The following is a 21,804-nucleotide window of genomic DNA, read 5'->3' on the forward strand; positions in this document are numbered from 1 at the left end:
ATACCAGGTTTCTCCCCATGTAATAATCTGACGCGCTCGAGTAACTGCAAAAATCACCGCTTGGGCTCCCCTACCATAAAACTTCCAATGAATTTGTATTTTCCGAAATTTATAGGGTGGCTATTTTTTTTGCCGGTCAGTGTAAGTGTAAATCTCATTACACAATAATTAATTACAACGGTCAAGGACAAGAATATAATGCAAATATATATGTAAAAAACCTAAAAACATGTTTTATCGTGTCGGTTCAACTAGAAATAAAAAACAAATTACCTCCTTTAGATTAGAAAACACCTCACACATCGCTTGCGTTCGATGATGCACATATTGAATCACTGAAAAATACTTGTTTGACGATCGGTTCTAGTCTAAACAATTATTTAAACTGTAGAGTAATTTATTGCACCAATACGGACCGAGGCAATAAAAGTGACATAGTTTTATAATAATGCTAAGCGATAACTGATAAAGAACAATACGATTGCTACCACCCGTCATAAAAAATAATTAGTATTGCTCGCTGTTTCCTGTCGTCGATCAGAGACGTACTTAACATTTTTCAATGAATCTTAAAATTAGACCAGAGACTTGCAACTTTTTGTATTGTGTTCAGGATGATCTCAGGAAAAAAGTCTACCATAGAAAAATGGCTGGAAATGCATAATTGCATTTTAAAGTGCATAAATTGCATCCAAAAGTGCATAAATATGCAAAATAAGCATATTAAGGGGTTTTTGGGCTCGTTGATCACGACTACGCCATCGGAACCGGCCGCCGGAGCACCTGGTGCCCAGGGTCACTGCTAAGGCCGCGTTCAGAGTGGAGCGAAGAAAGAGTGCGAGCAAAGAAGTGCTAAAGAGAGTGGGAGCTGATAGTTACGCGAGATGAGAGTTTAGTTCTTTCCCACTCGGCAGTCATAGATAGTTATTTTCTTTTTTTTTTTTTCGAAAACTCATTGAAAACGTGGTACTCCCTGACTCGCGTACAATGTTAGAAAATTCATCGTATTAATCAATCCCGCGGTAATCAAGGTGAATTTCGCCATTTATTCAAACAGCTACAGGAGGATCCCGTCAAATTAAAAATATATTTCAGGGTGAAATGGAGACTTTTGACTACCTACTCGAAAAAATCCCAAAAAAAATTAATAATTGGCACATTGAAGAATTTCAACAAGAACCCCATCTTACCTGCTGAATGTCTTAAGGCGAAGATAGATATGCACGCCGCGAACTCCTCGCCGTGTGAGCACCGCGCGTTCGTGGCGCAGTTAATGTTCGTTAAAATTTTCTGATATTCTCTGATTTTCGGATATTCTTAAGTTAAAGTTGATTTCATGTAATCGAATGAACTATCATCTTCCAATAAAGTCAACCCCTTCACGTTTCTGCTCTCCTGATAGAAAATCATAAAAATTCTCGAATTTTAAGCGATTGTTTCAGTCCTGAACATTTCAGGGACTACCTTTTTCGCTTTCCGGGGACCTTTTTTTACATTGGTCCGCATCTATAATTTTTATTTCAGCTTCGAATTGAATGACCAGCCAAAAAATCATAATTTAAAAATAAAAATCGACCTGTTTCGGGATTTTTTCTTAAAGTCGTCGGTTTACGAAATAATGAATTTATTCCATTTGGTTTTGCCACACGGTAGAACTAATAATAATTATTAAGTTACATGATATTTATTTAATTATAAAATTGCATAAAGTTATAAATTTAAAAAGTCATCGTCGTCATCTGAATAGGGAATCTTTCTGATCCCATAACAGCTTTCTTTGAAACACTTTAGCTATCAGGACATCGAGATTCATTTTTAGGAAAAATGCCAGAGTGCGAGCGCAGAAATCAAACTTGTTTGGTTTCGCCGTTTTGCTCTTTGTTAGCACTCTGAGTACCTCCGTTTCTCAATAGTAGTTTGATTTCACCGCTTTGCTCGCACTCTTTCTTCGCTCCACTCTGAACGTGCACTAAGGCACGTCATCTGGAGGTCCGAGGGTTTACGGCATTAAATTGATGCAAATAGATTTCTCGACGGGCTTTTGGGGTTGCTGAAAACGAATATGCCATCAGAACGACACCCGGAGCACCGGGTGTTTAGGGTCACGTCATCTTCTGGAGTTTCGACGGTTTTCGCCACTGATTGACCCCCAGACCATCTGGTGTCCAAGGTCACTGAAAAGGCATGTTATCTTCGAGAGTTTGGAGGGTTTTTGGCCACCACGGGCTGAGGGAGTCGGTTCTAATGGCGTATTCTTGGTCAGCAGTCCCAAAACCCCCCGAGTAATCTGTTTGCATCAATTTAGTATCGAAAACCCTCGAAACTTCAGATGACGTGCCTTATTAGTAAACCTGTGCACCAAGTGCTCCGGTGGTCGGTTCTGATGGCGTATTCGTCTTCAGCGACTCCAAAACCCCCCCAGTAACAAAATCGTCCCCTTAACTACACTTAATTTGACAAGTTTATGCCTTCTTGGATTCATTTATGCACTTTAAAAAGCAACTATGCATTTTTACCCATTTTTCTACAGTAGACTTGAATCATCCTAAAGTTAATGTAAAAAGTTGCAAGTTTCTAGGTGCTATATTTAAAAATCGATTTATTTTATGCTAAATGCCCTGGTCTAAATCGGAAGTTTGTCAATCTTATTTTTATACAGGGTGTTAGTAAATTAATGAGACAAACTTCAGGGGGGTGATTCTGCATGAAAAAATATTGACAGTTTGCTATATGTATAATGCAATGTTTTTTCGGTTCAAGCTCAGTCTCTCTCAGGTATGTGTTCGTCTTGTCCTAATCTTAGATATTATGAACTATGAAAATTTAGATTGAAAGCAAACAAGTTTGTGTCAGGGAGTAGGGATGAAGTGACATTGTAATTGAAAACGAGAAAAACTCCCGCTTCGCGTCGTTCGGCAAACTGCAGTCGCGTGCGGAAAAGTATGACTTTCTGCACTTGTTAGGAAAATAACTATTTACATTATTTATGATCTCATGAACGCCACTGACAGAGAGTAAATAATAATTAAGAATTCAGATAAATTGTGGTATCCAAATATTAATTTGTTAAAAAGTATCTTGAGTACGTCTGTTATTACAACTGGCTCACGTAAAAGACCGCATATTACCCATTCAAAAGTACGGAGAGCTATCAAAATATTGTAAAACGATATTATTGAGATTTTCTTATTAGTAAACGACGTATTTGATGTGCACCTCGTACAATTAGTAGATGAAGTCACCCTCCTCAATTTCTTGACAGAGTATAGTATCTGTTTGCAATGGAAGGGTCTTAAAATATCGTTCTCTATTCTGACCATGCTTGCTGCTTGTGTGAGTGTAAGTTTAGTTAGTTGAAGCGCTATTTGAAACTGCTCCACCGTAGCCAGGAGAAGTTTATACAATACGTTTAGTTTTCTATGAGGTACGGAATTATTACGATAGACTATAGACGATAGAGCAGTGATGGGCAAAGTCCGGCCCGTGAAAGTATTTAATCCGGCCCGTCGAGGGTCCAACAACATACGGATTGTATACATAATATAGCTTTAACAAAAAATGAATTTTTTCTATAGTTCTGGCCCTCCTATAGAATTTCTTTAATCTTGTGGCCCTCCATTAAAAAAGTTTGCCCACCACTGCGATAGAGGCTACTGAAGAAAGGGCTAAAATCGGCAACATTGCTTAGTCCATTATCGTTGATTAATCGTCGACTGACGGCGAAGCACGGAGCTACGAGAATCAGGTGGATTAGCGTGGGAAGAGTTACTCAACGGTGCGCAGTGTTGCCATTTATAGGCAGTATATCTAATTTAAAACTAAACATCCTGTATCTATTTGCTGTGTTGGAAGATACTGCTAAATTGATCAACTAATTCAGTGGTTCCATTTGACACATATTTTAACGTTACCTAACGATTATGTTTAGATATTTTTAATGTAAATGTTTAAAATTTTTTTAGTGTTTAATGTTTAAATTGAAAATGTTTAGATAAGTAAATCACTGTTTTTTTATATTGCGCTAAAAGGACACACATGTTGTAATGTTATTTAAACACTAACCCTTTTCATTTATGACCAACATTTTTTTGTCGAAATTTTCCTTAATGCCAGATAAACAGATCACAATTATGTATCAACACGGCCATAGTGTACATGCACCGTTTCTATGTTTTCCATTCGTTCACGAAGTTTCCGTGGCACCAGATGGCAGCAGCGGCGTTATTTTTAGCGGCCAAAGTCGAGGAGCAACCTAGGAAATTAGAATACGTCATTAGGGTAGCCAATATGTGCAAGAACGGGAGAGATACGAATATTGATGTGAATTCAGAAAGGTAAATATACAATTTTTGTTAATGTGGTAGTTATTCCTTATGACTAAAGGGTATCCCCCGTTAAGACAGCCTTTACTCCCAGAATTCGATTTTTTTTTCCTTTTTTACGTTCTATCTATGTGTTTAAAAAATAATCATAAGTCAGCTCAAATTTAGCCCGGCACCCCTCCCCTACCACTAAAACGTCATTAATTCGTTTTTATATTTCTTCACTGGGTTGCAATCAATTGAAAATTTTCAAAAAATTCACACATATATGTAGTTGAGGCTATTACAAAACATGTTTATTTTGTGTATACCATTGGGTTGAGTGTACCTAATCGAAAAATGTCGAAAAACTAACTCTTTTTGGATATGACTGCATTTTTATTTTTTTGTTTTGTGTGTTTTATCAAAAAATATTCTTCTTGCAGTACCGTCTCCTATTGAAGGTTGGCTACCATCACAGCAATCTTAACTTTCTTGGCTGCAGCTCTGAACAATTGCATTGAACTGCACCCGTACCTTCTTCTTAACGTACCCTATCAAGTCCCCTTGACGTTGGCGATTAACATGGCGAAACTGTCTCTGTCTCGAGCTATTCTAAATAGTTGTTCTGCTTTCTTTATCCCTGTCCACTACCGGATATTCTTCAACCAAGAGGCCTGCTTTCTACCAATTCCTCTGCGTCCTTCGATTTTATTCCTCTGCGTCCTTCCATCATAATAAGTTGAAGAATATTATACCGATCTCCCCTTAGTACGTGTCCAAAATAGGCCATCTTTCTATATTTGATGTTATCAATCAGCTCGCGGGCAGCATTTGCTCTCTTAATGACTGCCACATTTGTCAGCATAGCCGTCCATGGTATTTTCAGTGTACGTCTGTGCAGGCACATTTTAAAGGCCTCCAAACGATTATGGAGGATATTTTTTATGTCCATGCTTCGACACCATACAAGATAACTGACCAAATGTAACATTTAATCATGCGCTTTCGAAGTTTAAGTTGCAAGTTATCATTACAGAAGAATGAACTCATTTTTAAAAATGTCGTGCGGGCTATCTCGATTCTACATTTTATCTCTTTATCTGGATCTAGTTGTTCAGTAATATGGCAACCAAGATATTTAAAACTGGGTTCTCTTTGAATTATATGACCATCAACATATAACCGTGAATCTTGATGGGCCAAACGGCTAAATAATATTTTGAACAGTTTATTTTTATTCCAAACTCTCTTCCCACTGTGTCAATGGCATTTAAAAGGTGTTGTAATCCATTCATATCAATAACTAAAATAACTGTATCCAGTTTAATTAATTCCATTAACTTTCACACCCCATTCCAAATTATGCAGCGCTTCCTTAAATATTCTATCTGAATATAAATTGAATAACAGTGGGGACAGTATACAACCCTGTCTGACACCTCTTTGTATTTTGCATATTTCTGTTGATTTTCCATTTATGCAAGCTGTCGTTGTTTGACGCCAGTATAATTTTTCTATGATTCGTACATCTTGACTATCAACTCCTTTATCCTTTAATATTTTAATTAATTTGTGATGTTGTACTCGATCAAAGACCTTCTCATAGTCAATAAATACAGCAATTCTCATAGTCAATAAATACAGCAAAGATGTATTTCCTTTGATCTCGGCATTTCTGCAATAATACATTTAGTGCAAAGAGTGCGTCCCGGGTTCCCAGTCCATTTCTGAAGCCAAATTGTGTTTCATCCTGGTCTTCTTCACATTTATCTCTGATTCTACTGTGGATGATAGGGTCTAGGACGTTTCATCGCCAGTCAGTTAATGGCTATCTGATATATTTCACACAACATGTGAAAATGAAAAATATTATTCAGATTGTATCAGTCAACAAATATGATTACCCCACAAAAGCATGAAAAATCATCTTTTTTGCGGATGTAAAGGTGTTTCGCCCAATTTTTAAATGTTATAAAGGACTCGGTTACTTCATATTTAAAAAAAAATCATAAATATATTTTTTGATAAAATACACAAAAAAAAAATTAGACCTGCTGTATCTTTTTGGAGAATGCATTTTGCCTATCTTAACGGGAGGTACCTTTTAATTGTACAACAATAATGGTAGGGGGTAAGAATGGTTATTTATTTGAAGGCATAAGGGATGCACTGTTGGCGAAGGTACAGCTGCGGCCCTGCGGCCATTGAATAGTTTACACTCGCACATATCTACTAGTACTCTAAACGTACTTTATACGACAAAGTGACGTTAATGACTAGTGGCGGATCTAGAATAGGTTGACTAAAATTAAAAAATCAAAATAAATGGTATATAAATAAATCAAAATACATGTAAAAATGAAGGTGTGAACTATTCAATGGCTTCAGCTGTACTTTAGGGTATACCAGGTTGATTTAATGGGATAAAATTCCAGCAAAATGTCCTCTAATACATTTTTCTCTCCTCATAAAATCATAGTCTCATATTGTTTCAAACGTTCATTTCCATTTATTTACTATCCTGATTTTTATTAAAGCCTCACGTTAGGCGCCAATTTCAAAAAGAAACTTATCTGTTCTTTGTAGTTCTACTATTTTTTTTTGTAGTTCTACTTTTCTAAAAGTAAAAATTTTCGATTTCTTTTTTCAGATTTTGTTAAATAAAAAATTAAGCACAAGGTTTGCGACAGCGTATATCGTGATTATTGATAAGATACAACCTGAAGTGATTCAGCAAAAAATAGACTCCTATGGAAATTGTCCAATTCAAAACGCATCCCGCTTAGACTATTTGCAGGCAGACAAAGAGAGAGCTATCTTAATTTGTTGATTTAAATATCAGCTGATTCTACTAGTTAAAAAGGATACTTTCTTCTGGTACGTTTTGTTAACAATATTTTTACCAGGGACATCCCATGGTCTGGTATATTAACAATAAGTTGGTAACGGATCATGGTCATCAAGGTCTTTTTCTACGCACAGGTCTTTTTTCAAGTTCAATGTCTTCCTTCATTTCTTTGATCTTTAGTGTTTTTAATAACAAATTTAAAGGAATTTCATTGTTTTTTGGCAAGTTAAGCGATTTGATTTTTTTTTCAGGTATATTAGTCAATCCCAGGATTTGGTGTTTAACGAAAACGTTTTACTTCAAACTCTAGGATTCGATGTGGCCATAGACCATCCCCATACCCACGTGGTAAGGTGCTGTCATCTCGTTAGGGCTAGTAAAGACCTCGCGCAGACTTCCTATTTTATGGCTAGTAATAGGTAAGTGGTATAATATACATACGTAGTATTTTTTTAGTTTTCTATGAATATTGTGTGGTTTTGTGACGAAGTAGTACTCGATATATTTTTATTTGATGAAACACTTTCTGTGCAATTGGAAAGAACCAAGATGATATTAAACACACGAAAGAAGAAATGAGTACATGAAGAGGAAGCGTTTGGTAAATTAAACTATGTATGTACATATTTAAATCGGACTTACCCACATGCCTCAAAAGGAAAATCTTTGATACATTAAAACATCTACGAAAAACATAAATATAATTTGTATCTACAATTTATTTTACAGTGATAATAATGTGAGCTGTTAAAGTCAAATTATCACTGAATAACTACAATTCGATCTTCTATTTAAGTACTCCCCGACTTTGTTTTCTAATATTTTTTTTCTCTGATTCTGGCCTTGGTTTAGAACTAGAACCTTTAGCCACGTAATTGTATAACTTATCACTAACTCAGGTGTAATGTGTAGTGTGTGTGTGTTGAGTAAGTGTCTTGCTACTTTGCAAAGTCGACGTCATTGTCTTTGCAAAGAGACGCTAATTGTATCCGAACGTCTGCGGTCCCTCCGGTGAGTATTTTCTAATATTCTAGACCGAGCCTGGAACAAATAGAATAACATCGAATTGAACGCACTCATACAAGATGACGCGCCAAGCCGTCTGGAGTCAAAACCGGTCCCGCGCTGTCTACGCTGAAACTCCAATATTCTAGAAAGCCAGGGCCGGCCTGGATAGTAACACATGCCACAAGAAAACCGTTTCAGAACAATTTAGTAATCATTATACAATTATTGTGGTAAATATATATTATAATTTTTTTTTCTGTTTTGTTGCAGTTTACATTTAACGACAATGTGTATACAGTATAAACCGACGGTGGTTGCTTGTTTCTGTATCCTAGTAGCTTGTAAGTGGTCCAACTGGGAGATCCCGTTGTCGTACGAAAAGAAGGAGTGGTATTCGTACGTGGATCCCACGGTATCGGCAGAGTTATTGCAACAGTTAACAGAAGAATTTTTGGTGATATTCGAAAAGTGTCCTTCCAGACTCAAGGAGAAGATTATGGCTATAGCTGATAATGTTAACCACATACCTTCTCATCATATTCCTTCGCCTTTTGTAAGTATCTTTACGCAACAACTCTTCTTATAAATGGACGGAATAAGTTTTTTACTTTCTTCCCTCTCAGTTCATCTCGCACTCTCTTCCTCAATCCCGTCCTATCTCATCCCCCTTTCCATCTCCTTAACATATCTCTTTCTTCCTCTCTCCTCTCCCTCCTTCACTCTTTTTATGATTTCTTCTCTCTATATCGTCCTCTATCTCTCTCCCCGTCTCTCCTTACTTCATTATTTCTTTCCCATTTTTCGATTCCTCTATGTCTCTCCTTATCTCCATCCAAACCTCCCTCCTACCCTTTCTACTCTGTTGTTACATAATGATTATATTTATTAATAGCTTATTAAGGGCAAAACCAGACGGACCCACAGTCGCTCGTCTGGGATGTAACGTCTACTCTACATAAGAACCCACAGTAAACCATAGGAAACTACTTTTGTGGATCCACAGCGTAGCGCTGCAGCGTGGCCCGTTTGGTTTTGCCCTAAGAGGCTACATCAGCGCGTCATAAATATTAAGGGGGGGTATGGTTTGAAATATTTAATTTTTTTATTATTTCAAATAAAAGTGCATACTCTCAAGAATACTCTCTGAAAATTTCAAAATAATCGGAGTAAAATTACCAGAGATACAGCTTGTTGAATATCCCTACCTTAGACTCGCTTTGCCGCAACTTCGCGCCAGCACGGTTGAGCGTAGTGAGAAACGTTAAAAAACATATTCCAATGTGCATCACTTTACGATTTGGCAGACAAATAAGAAGATGAAGATGCAGTTGTCAAAACTTTAAACGCATTTTTCTCAAAACTGCTTTTTCAAATGCGGTGGACATTGTAACTGAAAAACTACTCGGCCGATCTACCTGATATTTTGCACAGATTTTCTTGAGACATTTCATGAGGTAACAACGTCGAGATATTTTTCTTTTTTTGCTTATTTTTTGTTCAACAATAATAAATCTGTTGATATTCACAAAATTTTTACCAAAAATTTCATTTTTTTTATTTCTGAGTGATACCAAAAATTCAAAAATCATTAAAAATAAAAAAAAACTCGACGTTGTGACCTCGTGAAACTCATAAGCTAATTAAATCTTTTTGAATTATTTGTTTCGTATGATCTAGTGACGAGTTCTGATGTCCACCGCAAAATCCATTTTTTTGTGAGCTGCCTGTCAAAATTTGTCACCAATGGCTTATTTTTCAATATTTTGGACTGAATTTTTTTCTAAATATTCTTTGAATTGTACTTAATATGTTTATTTAATTTAAAATTAAAATAATTGTAACATAGCTTCGAAGAAAATTCACAAATATGTGCTTGATATGTTGATTTCAAGCCATACCCCCCTTAATTCGAAATATAGTAGCTGCACCGTTTGTGCAAGTTCTACGAACCTTTGGCAACAGTTCGTCGGCAGTACGTGCCACTATTAAAGACGAAGGCACAATATTGTGATAATATACATTGTGATGACAGTGACTATTTCTCTATATTACCAAATCAGTCAGTTACGCTCGATTTTTTGTTATAGATAATCAATTTTAGTAGTTCCAATGTGACGCAAAATCTAAGCATGGGATAAAAAAGTTTATTTGAAGAATGTATACAGAGAGAGTCTGTAAAGTGGAATAAATTCAATATCTCAAATACTAATTGTTTTTTTGGAAAATGCTCAGACCCTTCGATTAGTATTTCAAATTGTCCTTTTTGACATTCAATAAAAATGTATACAGGGTGTCCCAATTTAGAGATATGACGTCATCGTCGATTTTCTTAAATGGCAACACTGTCATTTTGATAGCTAATTTGATAGGGTTTGTAAAGTTATACATAACTGCAAAATATCAAATTTTTATTCTCTACCATTTACAAGATAATAGAAAATAAAGTTATATCTGTAATTTGCAATATATTCAATAATTAAAATACTAACTGTTTTTTTGAAAAATGCTCAGACCCGTCGATTAGTATATCAAATTGTCATTTTTGACATATAATAATAATGTATACAGGGTGTCCCAATTTAGAGATATGACGTCATCGTTGATTTTCTTAAATGGCAACACTATCATTTTGATAGCTATTTTGATAGCGTGTGTAAAGTTATACACATCTGAAAAATTTCAAAATTGTATTCCCTACCATTTACAAGATAATAAAAAATAACAAAGTTATGAAGAACAAGAAGTAATCAAATGATAATTGAATTTATTTATTTCAATTAAGCAAATGCTCATAACGTTGCCCATTGACAATTTGACAATAATTGAGGGCAACATTATGAGTTTTTGCTTAATTTATTGAAATAATTAAATTCAATTATTAGTTGATTACTTCTTTTTCATAACTTTGTTATTTTTTATTATCATCTAATTGGTAGAGAATACAAATTTGAAATTTTGCAGTTGTGTATAACTTTACACACCCTATCAAAATAGCTATCAAAATGACAGTGTTGCCATTTAAGAAAATCAACGATGACGTCATATCTCTAAATTGGGACACCCTGTATACATTATTATTATATGTCAAAAAGGACAATTTGATATACTAATCGACGGGTCTGAGCATTTTTCAAAAAAACAGTTAGTATTTTAATTATTGAATATATTCCAAATTACAGATATAACTTTGTTATTTTCTATTATCTTGTAAATGGTAGAGAATAAAAATTTGATATTTTGCAGTTATGTATAACTTTACAAACCCTATCAAATTAGCTATCAAAATGACAGTATATGACATTTAAGAAAATCGACGATGACGTCATATCTCTAAATTGGGACACCCTGTATACATTATTATTGAATGTCAAAAAGGACAATTTGAAATACTAATCGACGGGTCTGAGCATTTTCCAAAAAAACAATTAGTATTTGAGATATTGAATTTATTCCACTTTACAGACTCTCTCTGTATTTTTTTCTTAATGGCGCATGGCGGTACAAAATCGTTTTTGTAATATTTTATTTATTTATAGAGTAATTTCCACATACTAACATATTTCTCAAATCGGGCTCTGTGTCGCCATTCTTTATTATTACGTACGTGTGTGCCAAATATCCCGATAAAATATTTCAAATTAAAGCTGTAATCTTGGAACGCGTTTTCCGTCTTGATGAAGCGCTGATGTAGCTACTTAATAGCTGAATCATAAATTTGCTGCTAATAGCTGCTTCTTAATTTCGAAAGTATACAAAAAAAAAAAAAAATAACCTAGATGCACTGTCGGATTTTTCACAACACTAAACACTGTCAAATTTTTATTATTTATAAAAAAATGGGTTTTCTTCCATAACCAATTTTCAGACTCCATTTTATTTTGTTTTTTCAAAAAGAAACACGGAAAAAAGAAAATTTAACTGACAGTTTTTCCTGATTTTGCCAACAACTTCATAGACTGCGAAAACATTTTTTACCAGCATACTGCAACTAGATCTCTGAAAAATAACTTGCCGGCAAATATTTGATTACCTCTTGTTATTTCATTGACTACATACTATCACCAAAGAACACTACTGCCAAAGATACTTTTGATTTCCAAAGATAAAGATATTTGGAATTAAAAACAAATAAAAAAAGTTGGAATCGTTACACCCTGTCTCCCTCTCGTGCCTTACAAAAACCTTTTGCAAACTTTAGATATTCCTGAAGATATTTCTATATATCGCTGGTACCTATGATTAATGTGATTCCTAATACATTTCCAGTGAAAATAATAACTCATTGATAAGTGTTGGCGATACAATTCTTTTTTATATGCGTGTCCGCCAAGATTATAACCCCCAAAATATTTATAACGAAAAGATTTAGTTCATAATAGATGCCGACGAAAACGATTATTTCCCTTTCTGTTTCTGTTTCTGCCGACGAAAACAATTATTTCTGATAAAATATAAAGGAAAAGATTCCTCTCATTGGCTGTATACCATAATAAAAACTTACTAATGAAGTAAAAACCTCACATGTAGGTAGGTGGTATATAATTTATTAAAAATTTTTTTCTAAAAATGATCCAAGATGGATAAAATCACAAACGTTTTCGGACCAATCAGTCCATCATCAGGTGGTAGAAACCTAAAATAAGCAAACCACTGTATTAAAAAAGCCAAGATGAAATTTGACTGTCTGAAAGTTAGGAAAATTACAACATGTGGTTACTTACTTCAGATCCAAAGTAGTTGGAACTAGCTACATATTTAGGTCAAAAGACCTTAATGTAATAATAATTATGCCATTTAGGCTACAAAAATGTCGACAATAAGTCGATGTCACAAGAAATTAAATTGCAACGGTATTACAAAGTGGTCTTCATCTTGGCCTCAAACTGACAGACTAAAATATGACATTGAACGGATATTGACCATTGAACATAAAATTCCCTAGAAGGTCTTGTCAATATCCGTTCAATGTCATATTTTAGTCTGTCAGTTTGAGGCCAAGATGAAGACCACTTTGTAATACCGTTGCAATTTAATTTCTTGTGCCATCGACTTATTATCGACATTCTTGTAGCCTAAATGGCATAATTATTATTACATTAAGGTCTTTTGACCTAAATATGTAGCTAGTTCCAACTACTTTGGATCTGAAGTAAGTAACCACATGTTGTAATTTTCCTAACTTTCAGACAATCAAATTTCATTTTGGCTTTTTTAATACAGTGGTTTGCTTATTTTAGGTTTCTACCACCTGATGATGGACTGAGTGGTCCGAAAACGTTTGTGATTTTATCCATCTTGGATCATTTTTAGAAAAAAATTTTTAATAAATTATATACCACCTACCTACATGTGAGGTTTTTACTTCATTAGTAAGTATTTCTGATAACTTTTTAGTATTATAATTTTCGTGGACCCACAAACAGAAATTATGTCTTTTGCTAATACTCCTCAAAAACTGCATTTTTTCGCTAACACTTTATTAGGGATTATAATTTTCACAATCATATAATCGAAAATAATATTGTTCGCGGCGTTCATTGAAAGTTCTACTCTTCGCTGCATATTTCGGAGTTATACTTTTCGTAGGCGGCGGCGATATATGCTATATGTGTATTTTCGTTTTGAAAATATATACGAAGAAGTAGAAATGGAGACAAACAGATGAAGACAGAGTACTCTCATTCGAAAGGACTAAAAACTGTCCCCTCAAATTCAAAATGTGTAAAAACTTTGTCTGAAATAGCCACTGTACACGATGCAAGTAATTGCGCAATTAATTGCACAATTTCTTGCTCAAGAACTTGTGCAATAAGTTGCAACTAACTTTCTGCAATAAAGTGATTACACGGTGCAAACAATTGCATAAACTGACATGAAATAGAAACTTTGACAAAATAGCATAAATTTTAGGCTATGTTGTTTTAAGTGGTTTTAAATTAAATGTAATTTTTTGAGTAGAGTTATCAGATATTAGCTTAAAAATGTTAGATTGTAATTTGAGAGAATTATAATAATATGTATTATAACAAAATCAATTAATACCTAATGCAAGTATACCTATAATACATTATTCATTTACAAAAGGAAACAAGTTGTAAGAAATACAAATAGAAAATAGTTTTTTTAATCCCTATGTTGCATAATTAAAGTTATCCACCAGAATAATGTTATCTGTGCAGCGTGAAATTGGTAAAAAGTTTTCTAGTTTTGTTAAAAAATTGTTTAGTTTGAAATTTAGGATGACAGAATGACAATGAAGTAAAAACAAACAGTGTAGCCTTAAAAGTCACTAAAAATATAACCAAATTGCAGAAAAAATTGCATGAAAAATAGGACATGTTCTATTTAACTGCAACTTCTTGCAGCAAGAAATTGCTGCAAGAAGTTGCAGCTTTTCTCTGCAATTTTCGTATGACACGATGCAATTTCTATTGCTGCAAGAAATTGTGCAATTAATTGCTCAATTACTTGCATCGTGTAAAGTGGCTAAAACAACGATGTCTTCGGATATCTGACAGCCCTTGTGATGATATGACATTTATTTTAAAACCAGACATACAAAAGACAAGGCAATTAGCGTTAATTAGGTACTTGTTAATTTCGTTATCAAAATTTATTTATATTTAGACAAGGCGAAAACGGCGGGTTTGTTGGGAAAATATTCCCATGAGATTTTTTTTGCATAATTACATTCGTGAGACATCCCAGAATAAGGTTCAAGAAGTCGCCCACGTGAAAAGTGGGCCAAATTTTTTTTAACAATTTTTTTTATTCAAATTGCAAAAATCAATATTTTTGGCCCTGACAATTTTTTGTAGGTTTTTTGGACCATCCTGGATAAAAAAGGTCTCTTATAATTTTTCTCTAAAGTTGATCGTTTTCGAATTATAAGCAATTTAAAATTGAAAAAATCGAAAAATGGCGATTTTCAAGGCTTAATAACTCAGTTAAAAGTTATTATTATGAAAGTCAGAAAGTGACTAAATCAAAGTTTAATGCCCCCCTACAAGATCCCGAAGAAATTTTTGTCATTATTTCATTACTAAGCTATTATTTTTAAGTAATAATATTGAGCGCCATGCACGTGGCCGTAAATGTGAGTGCAAGTAAGATGCACAATTGGACTGCCGGAGTGGCATCTCTCTCGCACTCAGCATTTACGGCCGGCTACCACGTGCATGGCGCTCAATATTATTACTTAAAAATAACAGCTTAGTAATAAAATAATGACAAAAATTTCTTCGGGATCTTGTAGGGGGGGCATTAAACTTTGATTTAGTCACTTTCTGATTTTCCTAATAATAACTTTTAACCGAGTTATTAAGTCTTGAAAATCGCCATTTTTCGATTTTTTCAATTTTAAATTGCTTATAATTCGAAAACGATCAACTTTAGAGAAAAATTATAAGATACCTTTTTTATCCAGAATGGTCCAAAAAACATACAAAAAAATGTCCGGGTCAAAAATACTGATTTTTGCAATTTGATTAAAAAAAAGTGTTAAAAAAATTTGGACCACTTTTCACGTGGGCGACTTCTTGAACCTTATTCTGGGATGTCTCACGAATGTAATTATGCAAAAAAATCTCATGGGAACATTTTTCCCAACGAACCCGCCGTTTTCGCCTTGTCTAATTCTACATATCGGTCTATCGTAAATTTGGGGTCGATGTGACGATATTTGATACATGAATAAATGATACTAAACGACGATCGAGTGGACTAGGAATTGCATTATTTATTAACACGAAATGGATATAGAAGGAGAGGAAATCTTGCTCAACTCGCGAGAGGGTAATACTTGTAAGGATCTACGCTCAGCTCGCGTAGTTTAGGATGGGGTTGTGACTCGTCGCATTCGCTCAGCTTGCAAAGACGACGGGGTTCGGAAGGTTTCGGCATATGGTCAAGATACGTTTAACTCACCTATTATACCTATGGTCTTTTTCATGAGCATTTTTCAGTGTGTCACAAATGATAGAAAAAAAGGTAAGTCCGTGATAATACACATTTATAACATTTATTCTAACGTGACATTTTAGTCAAATCTGACAGTTGTCACATTTTATTTGCAGTTTGGCATAAAAACAAATAAATTGTTTTTATTGCATTTATAAAATGGTATTTTCTTTGATTTGTATAGTCTTATAAATTGTACAGATTATATTCGTAGATATATTATATAATTCGTAAATAATTTTTTTTTCGATTATAGCTCCATCTATGGACAAGAATAAATGTTATAAATGTCTGTAATCACCGACGTGCCTTTTTTTCTGTCACATACAATTTAATGCGTTAGAAAGAAATCGAAAAACTGTGATGCACTGAAAGATGCTCATGAGAAAAAGAATAGTTGATTATTCCCCGTTCAGCACACAAAAGAATTATCAAATGGTTTTCCGTTCCGTCTTTTATACTGTCGGAGACGGTATAAAAACACGTTTTGCTTAATACATTGGCGTACTCTAGACGATAAAATTATATTATCGTCAAACCAAATCCAATCTCTCTTTTGTAGTAGTCTAAGAGCTAGTGAACCCTCCGACTAACGGTCGTCCTGTAAGGCTAGAAATTTGTAGAGTGATAATTCATAGCACATCAAGGCTAACAACCATGACCTGGCAGGCATCAGCTGTGCACGTGTATCGACCAGGTGAATCGAAAAGTGCATAGTTTAGGGGAAAAATAAACTTTCTCCTATAAAGTTTTAATTTAAGTATGTGTTTGAGTCATTTAGAAGAAATGTGTACAATGACAGGCGATTCTGAAGAGCACAAGACCTTGCCAGGCGAGGGGAAAGATTAGGGGTTTTTCCTAAAATTATTTTTTTTGCATCGAAAAACATTTTTTTTTGGTTTTTTGAATCATTCCAAACAGAAAAGGTCTCTAGTGATTTTTCTCTTAGGTTAATTTTTCATCATATTGAAAGGTTCAATACAAGTGCCATGGAAAAAACTCTTTTTGTTGAAGGACTAAGAATATATAACAGTCTACCATCTAGCATAAAAGATTCACCAAATGTTAAAGTCTTAAAAGTAGGTTAAAAAAATTGTATTTTAAGAACTAGTTGATTTTTCGTTTTTAAGTTATAGTTATTTAAATATAAAATGTTTATTTGTAATGTAATAGCTAAAAAGCTAAATAAATCCTATTATTATTTAATAGTTTTTGTTATATAAGCGATTAAAAATTTTGAAAATTGCGAAATCGGACATTTTTAACCCTAAATCGGACATTTTACTAAAAATTTCAATGTTGCTAAGGTAGGTAGATATTCTTTAAACAATGATTGATGAAATCCCGATTAGTTTTTTGCAATACAATATCGAAAACCCGTTTGTTTTTTAATTGCTAATCAAGCGGGCGCGACACTGTAGTATAAGTGAGGACGTTTGAGTTTTCATAAATTCATTATCTCGAGAAAGGGCAAATTTGAAGAGAAATCCTCAGACAGGTCGATTTTTATTCTTAAATTAGGACTTTTTGGCATATATATATAATACTAGTGACGTCATCCATCTGGGCGTGATGACGTAATGGATGATTTTTTTTAAATGAGAGTAGGGGTTGTGTGACAGCTCATTTGAAAGGTTATTTAATTCTCTATTCAGTAATATAAACATTAACAGAATTATTTATACAGGGTATACAAAAAAATTTTTATTAAATAAATTTAGACAAAAAGAAGAAAAATTTTTTGAAGTTATACTTCTTTACGCGCGATATGAGGGTGAATTTTTATATGTTAAAACCTACGATCCCGGCGCATGCGCATTATAACTTTGTTCTGATTGGATGTTCAAATGACATGTCAAAAATTATCCAATATGGCAGCTGTAGCGCAGCTGTGGTTTGGACGGTTGACGGTTTGGTTATGTATGGTTGTTGCGTTTTAAAATTTGTGGGAAGAGAAACAACAAAGGTTAGTTAATAGTTATACTGCCTTTTTAAATAGTTTTCATATTATATTTTTGAATTTATACTTCAAAATGTTTGAATTTATGTATGTATCAGTCCAGAAAAGGTGTGGAAAGAATATATTAGTGTTTTTAAATATATTTTTCTACAAACACGTTAAAAATGCAATTTTTAGGACTCCATAGGAGCGTTAAAAATGCTACTTTAAGACACTAGTGCTTTAAAATTTTTAAGGCACTGCAGTTAAAAGTGAATTGTCAAATTGTGAAACGTCAAAATATTTATATTTCATTTATTAACATTAATATTAATAATACAACTTGCGCAATTTGAAAAAGGTGGTTTAAAAGGTTTTTTATTATAATTTTGTGTCTTTGGATTTGTCTTCCTTGGGCGTAAAATAATAAAACATCTATTTTTATATTTCACTTGTCACCGTGATGTATAATTATGTATATCTGAAAGGTAAGTAGCATGCGGCTTGATGGCCTTGTTGGTAGAGCATTGGACCAGAGATAAAAAAAATCGCGAGATTGCGGGTTCAAATCCCGGACGATTCATATATTTTTTTTTAATATTTGGCATTGTTAAGTTTTGGTTCATTTTTGGTAATTATTGTTAATTTTTTGTATTGTAACTGTTAAGTAGGTATATTTATTTCGTTGAAATTATATTATAATAGAAGTATAACTTCTTACGTGCGTACAAAGTACACACACATTCTTTTTTTGTACACCCTGTATAAATAATTATGTTAATGTTTATATTACTGAATAGAGAATTAAATAACCTTTCAAATGAGCTATCACACAATCACTACTGTAATTTAAAAAATCATCGATTACGTCATCACGCCCAGATGGATGACGTCACTAGTATTATATATATGCCAAAAAGGCCTAATTTAAAAATAAAAATCGACCTGTCTGAGGATTTCTCTTCAAATTTGCCCATTCTCGAGATAATAAATTTATGCAAACTCAAACGTCCTCACTTGTACTACAGTGTGATCGCCCGCTTGATTAGCAATTAAAAAACAAAGGGGTTTTCGATATTGTATTGCAAAAAACTCTTCGGGATTTCATCAATGTTTAAAAAATATCTACCTACCTTGGTATCATTGAAATTTTTAGTTAAATGTCCGATTTAGTGTTAAAAATGGCCGATTTCGCAATTTTCAAAATTTTTAATCGCTTATATAACAAAAACTATTAACCTAAGAGAAAAATCACTAGAGACCTTTTCTGTTTGGAATGATTCAAAAAAACCTAAAAAAAACTTTTTTCGATGCAAAAAAAATAATTTTAGGAAAAACCCCTAATCTTTTCCCTCGCCTGGCAAGTTCTTGTGCTCTTCAGAATCGCCTGTCATTGTACACATTTCTTCTAAATGACTCACTTAAACACATACTTAAATTTAAACTTTACAGGAGAAAGTTTATTTTTCCCCTAAACTATGCACTTTTCGATTCACCTGGTAGATACACGTGCACAGCTGATGCCTGCCAGGTCATGGTTTTTAGTCTTTGTGTGCTATGAATTATCACTATACACATTTCTAGCCTTACAGGACGACCGTTAGTCGGAGGGTTCACTAGCTCTTAGACTATAGCTTCTTGTCTTTGTTTCAGGATGACCCGAAGAAAAAACTTCCTCAGGAAGACGGGAAAGACGGCCACCACAGATCGTCGGGTTAGTCTGACTTAATTTAATTACACTTTTGTTTAGCAAAAAAACAAAGAGCTGTCGGAAAAGTGGCGATAAAAAATATTTATCGACTTCAAGGTTTGAAATTCAAAATTTTTATTTATTATATTCATACATTATAATTCTTATTTTAAGTGTCAGAATAGGTACTTTATGCACTTTTTTTACTTTTTAACAGTATTTTGTGTCTATATTGTACAGGTGTACAGTGATGTGCTAATTAATTTGGACACAAGCGATAAAATTTGAGGCCATGAGAGCCAGAGTGGTAACTGATTAGAACTAAATGATAAGAACATTATTTTAAGCGTCCACTATACTGCCGTGTTATGGTAAAAGGCAGTAAGTGACATTTTTGTCAAAAATGAGATATTAATGTATCCTAGCTAAGTAGTAACTGCTCTTACTTTTACAAAGGGTTTGGTGCACATTTATAGTCAACTTATACCAGAACTAGCAATGGCAAAAAGCAGTAACTAACAAAGTAACTCTCAATGTGATGGTAACAGGCAGTATCCAACGTAATAGCTAATTACTGCTGTTTGCCTACACAGAGATCTGGAACATAATTTTTAATGTGAATGTAAACGGCAGTATCTACACACATGTCCAAAAGTTTGGAATACGTACAAATAATATATATACGCCTATGGTGGTTTCAGAACTGTTGTTGATATTCATTTTAGAGCGTTTTTACATGAAAATGATAAAAACTTTGAATCGTTTTTGTATCATTTTGCCCATTTTGGTCACATTTAACTGATTAGCGTATTTACACATCATTTCAGTCTGTGTTTAAATTTAAATTGAGCCATTTAAAAATGCCTAGAAACGTGATATCTCACTTTGACAGATCTAGAGTAATTGCTTTGTTACAACAGGGCTTTAGCCAAACTGATATCGCGAATATTGTTGATGTTACTCAGAGTGCTGCATCTAAAATTAAAAAAAAATTCCAAGTGACAAATTACGTCAAGGATCGTCCCAGAAGTGGTAGAAGTCGATGTACAATAGCAGCACAAGATCGGCAGATAACATTGATAGCTCAAAGAAATCGTCTGGAATCCACAAGTGGTATATCCAGAGAAATTTCTAGGCTGCAAGGACTGAATATTTCAAGGCAAACAATAACACGCCGACTAAATGCGGTAAATTTGTATCGTAGAAGGCCCTTACATGTTCCTAAACTAACCTACCAACACAAAATAGTAAGGTTGCAATGGGCTACAGAAATGGTGCAACATGGTCCTAACTGGAATAACGTGTATCGGTACAACATGGTCCGGTATCTGATTCGCGAAGAACACTAGTTTGGAGGACCCCAGGACGACAAGACCGACTAGAAACAGCCCAACCACGTGTCCCGTTTGAAGGTGGCAATATTATGGTTTGGGGTGGTATTATGAGTGGTACACGGACGCCACTGCTGGTTCTGGAGAGAAGTGTCACTGGTGCTGTGTACATCGAGGAAATTTTAAATCGTTTTGTACGTCTATTCCGAGGGGCAGTAGGTGATGAATTTGTGTTTATGCATGACAACGCAACTCCTCATCGAACAGCAGTAGTACAAAATTTTCTGGAAGAAGAAGGAATATCTACATTACAGTGGCCCTCGAATTCCCCCGATATGAACGTTATTGAACATGCTTCGGACATTCTCAAGACACTCGTCAAAAAGCGAAACAATCCCCCTATTACACTTCGCGAACTAAAAGATGCTGCTCGTGAAGAATGGGAGAGAATTCCACAAGCCCAGCTCGACCAGTTAATCGGCAGCATACCAAATCGCCTACAGGCATGCATACAGGCCAATGGAGGAAATACTAATTATTAGTTTTATTAAAAATTATTTTTTTCTTTACCAATTTATTTTTAAATGTAAGTAGTACTTTCTAGGTTGTTCACTCCAAGAGAATAAATATTTTTTTTGCATATCGTTTATCTGGTTTTGAGATTTATTTAGTATTGTTAAGAATTGAAACAAGATGATGTTTAACTATTCAGAAAAGTTTATATA

At 34.1% G+C, this 21,804-nt stretch overlaps 1 protein-coding gene and 1 long non-coding RNA gene across 3 annotated transcripts in view; one reads left to right on the forward strand and one right to left on the reverse strand.

Moving 5' to 3' along the window:
- LOC126887286 (uncharacterized) overlaps positions 1-466 on the reverse strand; it is a 31,387-nt gene extending 30,921 nt beyond the window's left edge. The window contains exon 1 of one of the 2 annotated variants that reach the window (XR_007699009.1): positions 274-466. This is a non-coding gene — a long non-coding RNA (uncharacterized LOC126887286). The remainder of the gene's footprint in view (positions 1-273) is intronic. The other variant, XR_007699008.1, reaches the window with a different exon arrangement.
- LOC126887284 (cyclin-T) overlaps positions 1-21,804 on the forward strand; it is a 100,982-nt gene that overhangs the window by 40,546 nt on the left and 38,632 nt on the right. The window contains exons 2-5 of the mRNA XM_050654694.1: positions 4,122-4,334; positions 7,404-7,571; positions 8,431-8,713; positions 19,712-19,772. Coding sequence (XP_050510651.1) covers positions 4,122-4,334; positions 7,404-7,571; positions 8,431-8,713; positions 19,712-19,772 — 725 coding nt within the window. The remainder of the gene's footprint in view (positions 1-4,121; positions 4,335-7,403; positions 7,572-8,430; positions 8,714-19,711; positions 19,773-21,804) is intronic.

This window comes from Diabrotica virgifera, chromosome 6 (assembly GCF_917563875.1).
Source record: "Diabrotica virgifera virgifera chromosome 6, PGI_DIABVI_V3a".
In the NCBI taxonomy this organism is placed as follows: Eukaryota; Metazoa; Arthropoda; class Insecta; order Coleoptera; family Chrysomelidae; genus Diabrotica; species Diabrotica virgifera.